The 12,385-nt window shown below is 32.1% G+C and overlaps 2 protein-coding genes across 6 annotated transcripts in view; both read left to right on the forward strand.

The window, feature by feature from the left end:
• The window catches only part of LOC110381946 (alanine--tRNA ligase, mitochondrial), a 317,119-nt gene that overhangs the window by 154,365 nt on the left and 150,369 nt on the right, over positions 1 to 12,385 (forward strand). The window lies entirely within an intron of this gene.
• Positions 5,030 to 12,385, forward strand: part of LOC110379250 (homeobox protein homothorax) — a 250,907-nt gene continuing 243,551 nt past the window's right edge. For 3 of the 5 annotated variants that reach the window (XM_021338844.3, XM_021338845.3, XM_049848791.2), the window contains exon 1: positions 5,030 to 5,344. In XM_021338844.3, the coding sequence (XP_021194519.1) occupies positions 5,330 to 5,344 (15 nt within the window). In that variant the 5' untranslated portion in view covers positions 5,030 to 5,329. The remainder of the gene's footprint in view (positions 5,345 to 12,385) is intronic. The other 2 variants (XM_021338847.3, XM_021338846.3) reach the window with 2 other exon arrangements.

Raw genomic sequence — 12,385 nt, forward strand, 5'->3', positions numbered from 1 at the left:
TTAAATATTTTAATATACAAATTAATGATTTCTGATTAATGGCTACATTGAAGATTGATTTCTTTTGATTTAAATCTTTTATTGAATTATTATTTATTTTGAATAGTTTATTCTTTGCATACCTAATAAGTATGCATTTTCAACTTAAGTAGTGGCATTAAATATATTCATTCTATGAAGTTTTTTTGTCTACCAATGCGTTAAAAACATGAAAACTATTTTTTCAGTTTGTAATTTTTTTATACGGATTTCTTGGCCATATTCTATACATAAGTTTTTTTACCATACGTAATAGGGACCTATATTTATTTTGGTATTTACCAAGTGACATTTACATCCTTTTTCAGCCATAAATTAGAAAAGGTACAACCTATTCACCATTAAATAGATAATTATTAACACAATATTATAACTAAAAATAAAAAAGTAACTCTAAAATTAAAAAATTACTATAAAACCGCCTTATTTCATAATTTAACAAGCCACACATTACATAAACTAACCCAACTAACCTTTCGTACCTAAACTAAAAATTAACATTAAAATAACGCGAAAAAACCGCATGCGACGTCAAGAAGTCATAGTTTAAAGTCTGTAATTTTAAATAAACCCCATGGTTTAGCCAATAGGGTTTAAAACCCCCTATTTCTTGGTAGTCTACACCCTATAAAAGTCTACACTCCTTGCCTTGAGGCGGGGCGCGCTGAAACATGCAACTGAGCAATAATTAACGGCGACTATCGACTATTTAAAATGACTATTAAAAGCTCTAAAACATGTATTAAAAATTCCAAAAAAATTAATGTTGATTTTGTTAACTAACTATTTATTTTTTCTATACATTTTGTGTTTGTGTTAGTTGTGTAATTGACTTTTAAGTAACGAAGTGTAAAACGGTCGGTACCTAGGTAACTCGTAAGGTAATGTAAAATTCTATCTATGTTTGCTTGGATAAAGTAAATTTTATTATTTCATGTAGTAAAGCACCAAATATCGAGTACATTAGTATTGTAATAATTATCATTTTCAAAAAATTACATATTTTAAGTTGAACAAGATGTAAAAACGATTTTTTTAACAAAATTCTATAGGTATACTTTGACAAAGTGACCAAAGAGTTAGTACCTTATTTCGCTTTTTCCACAGGCATTTTCAGTACCAGATATTATCATTGACCAGCTTTTACTACAGCACAGTCATTCGCTTTCTTTTCTCATTTATAAGTAGGTATGTTTAATGTAGGATTTTAAGTCAATACCTTAGCTTACCATAAAATCATACGCTTACTATTTTCATAATGTAATTATAACTACATCTCTTTGGTCTCAAAACTTGCGACAAGGGAAAGTAGGTTCTACCGTCGTTTTTACCGTCAATGGTTTAAAAACCCTTTGATACTTAAACCCGTGACAATAACCATCATTGTAACCAACAGTTAACTTTAACGATACGGTTACAACCAATAACAACTCTTCGGTATTCCTTTGTAGTACAATTTCAATCGGTTTTGATAAAAAATCTCTGTTTCATTAAACTTTTTGAGAGGAAAAAACTGTCGCAATTTACTTTTTGAGCAGAAATTTTGTAGGAATGACTATTTTGTTGGGATTTTTTTTTGTAAATTAGAGTCAAATAGGCTTTTAGCAACTTTAAATGTATTTTCATGAATTTGAAAAAATAAAGTTTTCGAATGAGGTACCTGATTAATTTTAGAGCCTTTTCTAAAATTTTCAGTTAGTTAATCTAGTCTGTTGCAAAATTGATTCGAAAATTGCGTTTTTGAAGTTTTTTCCTATTTTTAAATAAATAGAGGTTTTTGATCCGATTGCAAGTTGTTAGTTTCATTTTATATTTATTTTTGCGACGGCAAATTAATCACAGATTCAGTTACCTACATCTTTTTTCTACTATCGTGACAAATAAGTTTTTGAAATTAAATGGAGATTCTAAAATTGTCAAATACGGTACATTTCTTATTAGGTACATAGATAGATATCTAGTTTAGCCAAAATAGGGGTCAGTGGGTGTGTAGCTTTTGGTTTAATAAGCTTGATATCCTGAACAATATTTAACAAATAATAACCCATTATTTTTTGTCGTTCAGAATAGCTAGATCTCCCAGTTTTCATTAGGCATTTCTTCGTTTCTTGTGGTATTTTTTCTCGAGGTACCTAAATAGGAAATATCATACCCATACTCTTTTTGTCATAAAACAATTAACTACTTAGCCAGTTTACCTTATAACGGATATAATCACTTTAAAAACCCACAAAAAAGTAGATCTATACCTACCTACTGATTTCTAAAGCAAATCTTAATCCGGTAATGTCAAGTAAGTAGGTATCGTAGCAAATTCAGGTTTCATTTAATGCTAAAGAATAAGTAATTATTTTCGTAAAAACATTAAAAAGGGTGATTGAAGAATTTTAGCTTAGTGGCAATAATTGAGTGGATAATATAAACCAACGTAAAATTATTCTGAAGCCTTCTGAGTCTTATTTTCGAGTGAGCTGCTTAGCCGGTTCCATCCAGGAATCTAACCCAGAATCTCGTGCACAGCGGTCGTACTTGCGATCACTAGACAACCAAGTATATGAGTAGGCATCTTAATCTTGGTCATAGCATATAGGAAATATGAATTCCTCGATAATTCAGTTTTCATAATAATGTTGTAAGGTGTCCTAAAAGACTGCATGTAAGGTATCCTAAAGGTTTCTTAAATTCAATATTGTATTTACCTACCTCATTACCCGACTTTCCAAAAAGAGAGAGATTATCAATTCTGAATTATTAGGAATTCAGGTGCTACTCATCAATGATATCATGTAAAATTCTCAATCGATATTTTCTTTTTAATTCCTATACTTACCATGAATAGGTATTCGTCTGTCTTACCATCAACTTAATACTAATACTTACTTAAAAACTTTCTCCAATAACAAGCTTGATAAAATTCCCGTAAAATTTATTAGTTCTCATAATTGATAAGTTCTATCGCAATCAGATAAGTGTAAAATAATTTCTAAGTCTTAACCAAGTTAGTTTTCAAGTTATTAATAGAATTCGCAGCATCTTCTTTACTTATATTATCTTAGAGGCGTTAACTGCGTACCTAGTTAGAAGTCCCGTAAGGTATGTGAATAGCATTGGAAATGGCCGAGCAGTTTCTGAGTTAACATGTCTTGCAATTTATACAGACTATACAGTTATTTCATTTGAGACAACATCATCTAGGTAGAAAATTTAATTAAAATATTAATTTTTATTGCATTAAAAAGATATTTGTTTTATCTGTAGAGGTGTAAAACTTGTAATAAGGTAAGTGTTTAGATTCTCAGGTAAGAGTAAAATCGATTTTATAAAATCTTCGATTCGTCTTTTTTACAGGTAATGATGTCATCAATATAAACTAATTATAAAATAAATATTTTTTTATTTCCTTTTTCATAATACTTAGGTAGGTATATTGTAAGAAAAAGTAGTATACCACTATTTTTAGTTTAAAATAATAATATGTATCAATTAATGTCAACAGGTTACAGTTTGAAGCTCATAGTCTAAAAAAATATTGTGCATAGTCTAAAAAATGCAACAATCTTGATTTGTCGAAAATTCTCGAAAGTGTCTAATCAAAAAAGTATTTTCAGGTCATAAAAATATTAATCATCATCTGCCTAGCCTTTTCCTAACTATGTTATGGTCGGCTTCCAGTCTAACTTGATGCAGCTGAGTACCAGTGCTTAACAAGGAGCGACTGCCCTATCTGACCTCCTCAACCCAGTTACCCGGGCAACCCCTAGGTACGACTGGTTTTCAGACTTACTGGCTTCTGACTACCCGTAAGGACTGCCAAAGATGTTCAAATATATCTTTGAAACATATATTACCTTGCAGTTTATTATACAGATTACAGTTAAATATAGCACCTTTATATACCTATTAATTTTGTTTCGCCAAAAAATATCAGGATGGTTTCAAATGTTGTCATAGACTAATGCATCAAAAATGTAGAATTGGATATTAACTTTTTAAAATAATTTACTGGAGATTAGATACTTCTTTTAAATACAGATTAAAATTGATTCAATGTTTTTCTCTTTGGTAGGTAATAAATCAAAATTGTCATTGCTAATAGCTAATGATATAATACTGGACGAATGCTTTAAATAACAGTATCTGCAATTCTAATAAAAGAAAAATAAAGGTTAATCATAGACATTAAACGATTAAGAGAATTAAGAAAAAATGCCCGATGAAAATTTTGTGTTTTGTAATAGTGTGCGTTAGAGTAGCGTGACCCTTTGTGAATTTGTTTTCTTGTATTCAATTTGCGGCTCAATAAATAAAACTGGTACTGTAGATTCATAAGAACTAATGGAAATAGAAACCTTAACCTAAATGATTTCATTAGGTTCAATTCTGAAGTTCCATTCTCTCCCGTTGCAGTTTAGTTTTAAGAAGTTTCAAATACAAAGATTGAATCTAAACGATGAATGGGCGCGGGTGAGTGTCGCCATCACAAAGTTTTCACATTAAACACTTTTACCTACGGCCGTCCTACGTCGAGGTGACGGCGCATGCGCGCTAGCCGACCAACGACACACTTGTTATTATTAGCAAGGATTCTGTAAGTTCAGCTGATTCCAGAAAAAAGCTTCAATAAGATTAAACATCTTTAAGATGTTTTAAATAAATAAAGATCCAAAGTCATCCCATTGGTGCGCTCCAAACATACACAAGCTAGCATAAACCGTCGAACGCCGATACCTAACTCACAACGCGTTCCGTGCGAGAGGAACTCAGCAATTTTGATTAGGTACAGAACAGAAAATCCGAACAGAGGAAAACTCTCATGTAATTGCCGCAAAAACCGTTGAAAAAACGCGCACGACCGTCTGTGTCGAGGCGCGCGCGCGGAGTGGCGGGCGGGGAGCGGCACACACGCGCAGCCGGGCGGCCCGCGCCTAGCGCGCCCGGCGCCCGCCGCCCATTGGCGCGGCGCGAAGTGGGCAGTACGCCACGCCCCGGCGTCGGCCCTGCTCGCTCGTCCCGCGGCAGTGTCCGCCAGACTGCCGAGCGCGCCGGGCCTCCCGCTTCCCCGCGCCTCGCTCGGCCACGCCGCGTCCCGTGATCGAACCATACAAAACCTCTAGTTAACATCCGTCGCGAGTGCATTATGACACTAGTGAGCTAGCGGGCCGCTGTGACGGTGTCAAATAATTGATGTGTATGTGTTCACGTGCTAGTGTGTTGTGTTAGGTTGGGCCCGTGACGAAAAACGTTCGTGGTGGCCAGCGGAGCCTTGCACCCGGGCTCGGGCCGAGCTTTCATGGCTCAGCCTAGGGTACGTACACTGACGACCAGTACACAAACAACACCACACACCCACATAGCTAGTATGATAACTGCTGTTATAGTACAGATGATAGCCTAGTAGTGATGAGTCTGAAATTAGTTGATAATGATAAACAGATAATTGATAATGATAATAATAGCAGTGGCAAGTGTTCAAAACAAAATAAACTTGGGTAATCACTTGTTGGTCGCGTACTAAGGAAGCGTGAAGTAAATGAATGATAAAAACTGAAGCAAATCAGAATTGAGACATGTTTCAAAAATGGTCAGACGTTGGTAACGACACATTAGGCGTGTTCAACAGCAGGGAAGTTGTTATAACAAGTAAAACGCGTTCTGCATACATAATGCGAGCTGAGAGCGCGCTCTAACACCACCGACGCATTACCGGTGATAATGAAAACGAAATGAATGCATTATGAACGTAAAACACTTTGTGATAATGTAATCACGACGGTATCTCACACTCAATAAAAACTTTCAACTGTGATATGAATGAGCGATTCCATTCCGGTTCAGTTGAGCATTCGTGGCCACTGACGTCTTGCGAGACAAGCGGTCACGGGAATAAATCCGATTGATGCATAAATGAATAAGTTTCCATATTTTGGACACCTGACGGAATAGCAACTCGGGTTTGTGAATCGGGACAATAAATGGTATAGAATGGCGTGCAGCGGGGAGTCTATTGTTGAATGCTCTCTTACGGGCGTTGGGGACGGGACACGGTGAAATCTATGGAGTTACAAGCGGCTTTAAACGCACAGTTTGACACAAAAGAGTATCTCAGAAACCGACAATAAAATTCAATTGACAATGAAAAGAAAAAGTTTTTTTGGTGCGCGCCACAAAGATGTACCCCTAACGGAACTCTAGGGGACAACTTTCTAAAGATTTAGGGTTGTATTGTTTTTGGCGTAGAAACATAAAAGTTTTAATCCTTCTCTGTTTACAAGTAGTATTATTAAATGGTACAAATAAATAACTTGCAAGCCATTAAAGTGTCAAATAAAAATGTTTTTTGTTGATCTTGGAGATGTAATGTCTTACAAAACGGATGGCCATTAAGCATATTCTGATTTTATGCATAGATAGAAGAATGATCAGTGATAGGTAATAATCTAAATTGGTGTTCGAAAAGCCCAGTCATATATTTCAGTCTTAAAAAAAAACAGTTATCGAAAATATGTATCGTTATTTCCTAAATACAACGTGAAGTGACAATAGCAGAAATAATTGGAACGAGTTCATAAGAAATTTAAATCACAAAAATAGCAAATTAGATATCCAAATTGGCAATAAAGTATAAATTAAATACCTTATTAAGAAACTACACCAATTAATAAAATCTGTCAAATGAATGATACTCAGGAGGAAGCTAATTTTCGTTCATAAATTAAAAAGAGCACATACAATGAATTGAATAAGTTTTATTGATAATTCCGACGGCGATTACTATTTATTTTCAAATTAATCTTATAAATGTAGTAAGTCATAAAAAAATAGTAAGACGTCCTGTATAATTTTATAGTAATAATGTACAAGTGGACCTTATGTTTCGACGCACACCAGATAAACGTAAAAAAGCCTAATTCTGCACTCTCTAAAATAATATTACTCTTGGCTCAAAATATAAATTAGTGGGAAAACAAACTTAAAAAGTATTATAAATACAATAGTAGGAGTAGGTATTTTCTTACCGTAATTTCTAAACGACGGATTCATTATTGTTTACATACATATCTACTTCTGTACTGAATGGAATTCTCAATAATTCTTTGAGACTTTAAAACATAAAAATACGTCACAAACCTTATCGTTCAAGAACTAGTGTTTGGCAATTATTTAGAAAAACGTATACAATGTTGCAGTCAAACATTAAAATAATAAAAATCTTTTTTATACCATAGAAAAGCTCACAAAAGTCATTTATCATATAATTTTAATGTAATGTCTTAACACATGTTCAAAGATTAGGTATTTTTTTTGAGTAAAATAACTTTTAATTGGACATGTTTTAGGTGCAATCGGCGCCATATTGGTATACTCGTATAATTCATATAATAATTATATCATATAATGGTATAACGTTTAACATTAGCCTACATATGTTGGTATGCGATTACCATTCATTTTGAGGTCGAGATAGTTAAATATTGTGTCCATTTTACATTTAAATGTGCTTTTAGAAGTTTTAGTATAAAAATAACATGAATAAAGTTATTTTTGAATCCGATATTCTCACTTTTAATAGTTATAACATGTATTTTCCTCAACATAATTTCTATGTCGATGATATGATGATTTTCTAAAAAATACCTTTTTTGATAAATATCACTTTTAAAATACAATAAGAAAAGTTATTGTACAACCAGTAAAGTTTAAACGAAATGCTTGAATCATATGTGCATTCTCACATAAAATAAAACTTAAATATTAATTGCATAACCTCTTAAGATAAATAAAGATGATACAAATTTACATAAATTATAATTGAAATGGTCGAAGTAGCAAACAAGATAAGGCATAATAGCTGAGGAAAATAATAACATGTTTGTAAAGACCAATAGCTTCGGATCTTGGAAACCATTTCGCAAAAAACCCCACGAAAAAGATAAAAAAGTTTAATCAGAATGTTTTTAAACTTTTAATCATACAATACAGTTAATATTTTTAATTCTTGTATTTATTTTTCAATGATTAATTTCTGTTTTTCTTAAAAATATGTAAAAAATGGACCACCGACGGTAAGCTAGTTGGAGTTGGTCATTATAATTTATTATAACAATTTTAGTGATGATAACTTGTCTATTGTGTTTAGTAAATTGGTCATTGACACTAAAACTTCTAAAATGTAGTTTTTAGTAAAAATAAACTTTATTCAAAATGTGGTAAGATTTCAATTTCCTTGACTTTACTTAAGAATAAAAATATTATAGTGCATTAAATGCATAATGCTTTTTTATTTAAATAGAATTTCGTATAATAATATAAACTTTTACAACACTTATAGCAACAATACATAGGTCATTATTTACGAAGTTTCCATTCTATTTAATACAATAAAAGTTTTTACTTTAAAAACAAAATTCAATCAATCTAAAATTGTACTAAAAATACTACATTTCACCGTCGCAAATTATCTTGAAATAATCTCAGCATTAAACGGTCCACCAAAAAATTAGTAAACAACGCAAGATAACGGAAAGTCGTCATTTCTCACAATTTATCGCTCACTTACCCAATAAAGTTAACAAAAATTAATTCATACGTAACTGGACTAAATTATATTTGCACAATACTTGTCCGGTTATTGTAAACGGTGGTATAATCGTAAATTTCACGATATAACCAGATAAGGATATCAATTTGTCTACTAACGGCCCTTTCCAATAAACTATCCATCTATTCTTTGCTAACTAGAGATAGGAATTTGGTAGTATGAAGCTTATGTTATACCTAATTCTATCTTTGGTAAGCAATTCGACGCTTGGATAGATTATAGGAATCGGCTGTAATAGTTTGTCATAATCGGTGATAGTGTTGGTTTTCGGCGGTGGCCCACTAAATAACTAGATAACATGTGTACTGGATACGGTGTTTACTTGTTCCTGTTATAAATACGTATCTTTTATATCTATATTATTAATAATATTTTCCGTTTTTACACGCATCTTATAAAAATGTCGATGGGTCCCGCTGGCGTGACGCACACAAAAATCTAAAACGTTTAAATATTATTGTAATGAAAGGATTGCAAATTATATTATCTACTTAAATACATTTATGTTACATTATTATAAAGATTTAAAAAAAAAAAAACAAAACTTAAAGGCACTATAACTCAAATATATATATAAAAAAATATAATCAGCTGTTTTCTACCGACGCTAAAAACGTTTGGTTCTCAAATATTTTTAATACACAACCATCCTTTTTAACCGACTTCCCAGAAAGGAGGAGATTCTCAATTCACCGGGATCTTTTATTTCTGTATTTCCTAAGATATTTACCTCGGAGAGAGAGCAAAAGCAAACTGTCTTTTTTATATCAAATATCTATATGTATAAATAAAAATACTTTAGATACCTTTTTTTTCTTAAAATGCAAAAACAATTCTGCGGCCATTCCAAGTGCAGTAAATGTGGTAGAATAAAAATATTTTATGTTATCTGTGGACCAATCCCGCCAACGTATGGGGATGTAAAAACTATTAACGACCCATAAAATGTCGGCCAAAATCATTAAAGTTTTCCAATTAAACATCTTAAGTACGTATTTATGTTATGCACGGTAAAAATAAAAATAACGATACAGATTTGAATCAAATACTTTACTACGTACATATATCTGTGAAAAATAATAATAAAATTATCCCGACAATAATTAAGTATCCCACTTTAGCTTAGGCCCGTAAGGTACTACAAATACCAGGTTTCAATAAACCTGAGAAAATTAAATTTGAAAACCAAAATAAAATGGAATAAAAAAATAAATTACTACTTACGCCATTTTTTCTCCTATTAAGAACCTATTCAAATTATGTTAAAAACTAACTGTTCCATTATGAACTTTTTCCCGTATGCGGATAAAAAGTAGCCTATATCTATCCTTTCTCATGCTGTGTACCAAATTTCATTTAAATCTGTTTAATGATTTTGACGTGAATGAAAGCTAAATAGACAAAGTTACTTTCGAATTTATAATATTAACGTAGGTTTACAGAATATATGTATGTAGATATTTAAAACAGCAAAACACTACTTAATACAGATTGAATGTTTTAGCCTATATGTAAAAGTAGGAATATCTAGTTATACCCATAGATATAAGCTGTATGATTCTTTTTCAATCTTGATTAAAAGGACACTAACAAAAGTTAAAATCTTAAAGAATTTATATAAAACTGAACTGGCATATATTTATACTAAGTTCAAATCATAATGATGTTCATAGGGCAGACTGACCATGGATGCTGTAAAGGATCCGAAACGTCGGGATTAAATAATATTAATATAACCAAGTAAAAGTAGTTTTATTTAAAGTCTAATATTCGCGTTAGTGTCAGAAATCGACATAATGATGTTTTTAAAAAACTCGGTAACTAACAAACCGTCGGTTTTTACATCAGCCATTTTGCTTCCCTACGGCAACTTTTACTTATAAATTTTTTTCAGAAGTTGTACAAGTTCATTAAATAAATAACTCTAGCTTGTAGGTATAGTTCGGTAAAAAATAATTCAATAAAATAAACAGTGCTATAATAAAAATTACCTAAGCAAATACAGTCAATTAAAACGGGTTGAACAATAAAATAAAAAAAACACCCAATCATATGTTACCCGGCCGCCATTTTCAAATTCGTTTTTTTTTTCTACGTCAATCTGCGGGCGTTTCGGCCATTCCTAAGACATTAAAACTTCTTATTGGCACTTATTCCACCAGTAAAGATAACACAGTATTGTATAGGCAGTTTTGTTCACATTACTTGATAAAAAAACCCTCAATTTTATGTTTTAACCGTTGAAAAATGTCCCGCCATTGCTTAGGTAGAAGATAACGTGGCAACATTACTGTTGTATTTTTTCCGACTTTTTTAACACTGGTAACATTGCGAAACAAGCGCTAAGTTACGAGGTTGTATAGGAAGTGACATAGATAATAAAATATAATTGAGTGTTGCCACTTATGATTATTTTTATCGGCTTAAATGCTAGTATTTCATTAATGAAGTGCAGTGATTATCTAGTTTTTTGTGTAGAAAATTATTTTTTCATTACCGCTTAGTGGCTTTTTGTAATTGTCGGTTGTAAAAACTGTAATGGGCACTTTAATTAGGAGTTTTGTATACAAATACATGTAGAGATATGATATGTGCCATACAAGAGCCGTTTTCTATAATTTGTGATGGCTGATTCATTGAATAATACTATCTATCTGTCCAAAAGAAAAACCATGTAGGTACTTAAGTTTTCTGATTGCTGATTTTGATAGAACATATCTTAAGACAGTTTGGAATAGGAAACATTTATTAATTTTATTTACGTATCAACAAAATACGTCGTTTAGAATTAAGCGCATGTTTCTTAAGAGGCCAAGAAACACAAAAATCAAAAGGAACTCAAAACAGAATGCCGTCGCTTAATTTTTCAAATCAAATACAGAAACTAAAATCCGCACACAGCCATTAACATACTAAAATATGTCCAAAAACTTATTTACAATCTCAAACTACAAACTAAAATTTATGAATTCCGGAAAAATATTAGAGAAACATGATCAGAACGCCGTAATTCTTCAATCAAACAATCAGAACCCGCCATTTTAAAATTTGAATATAAAACGACAACTAAGTTGACCATATAAATAATGTTTGATGAATTATATAACTTGGTATACGACAATATGATATATTAATATAATAAAATGGAAAAAAACCGGCGGGACCTGTTTCTTGGACTTTACTTTTTAATGGTCAAAAATATAGCCATTCTGTCCGGGGTCGGTGCGCCGTAGGGCCAAGTCAGACGGACCGTGGGCGGTGATAATACACATATATATCAGTATTGTTTTAATGGAAGAATTTCGAACATACAGGAGATTACACTAATGTGATGTAATGCCTATTATTCCGCTCCTAAGATAAAAATGCGATTGTCCCTGTTTTGAATCACTCCCAGCTTTTAATACACTGAACAATATTGATGGCGCAGACGATTTTCTCTCGAGACGTACTCTTGCCAGTTTAATGAACGGCGACCCACACTTGATATTTTATAATAGTTAGATTTATGATTGCATCCGCAAATGTAGGTAGGTATGCAATAAATTGGTTGCATATACAAACAGTAACGAACGTGATATAATTTTATATGCTTTTAAGAGCGCAGCTGTTATTTATAATGTTCTATTCCAGCACTATCAGACTCTTCTCTCTTAACATAATTCCGACATCAAAATCAATTGGAATCAGTCTGAAACTCAACGCGCTTTATAAACGCACCCACTAATTTGTTATTTAAATTTCGCT

This window comes from Helicoverpa armigera, chromosome 20 (genome assembly GCF_030705265.1).
Source record: "Helicoverpa armigera isolate CAAS_96S chromosome 20, ASM3070526v1, whole genome shotgun sequence".
Lineage (NCBI taxonomy): Eukaryota > Metazoa > Arthropoda > Insecta > Lepidoptera > Noctuidae > Helicoverpa > Helicoverpa armigera.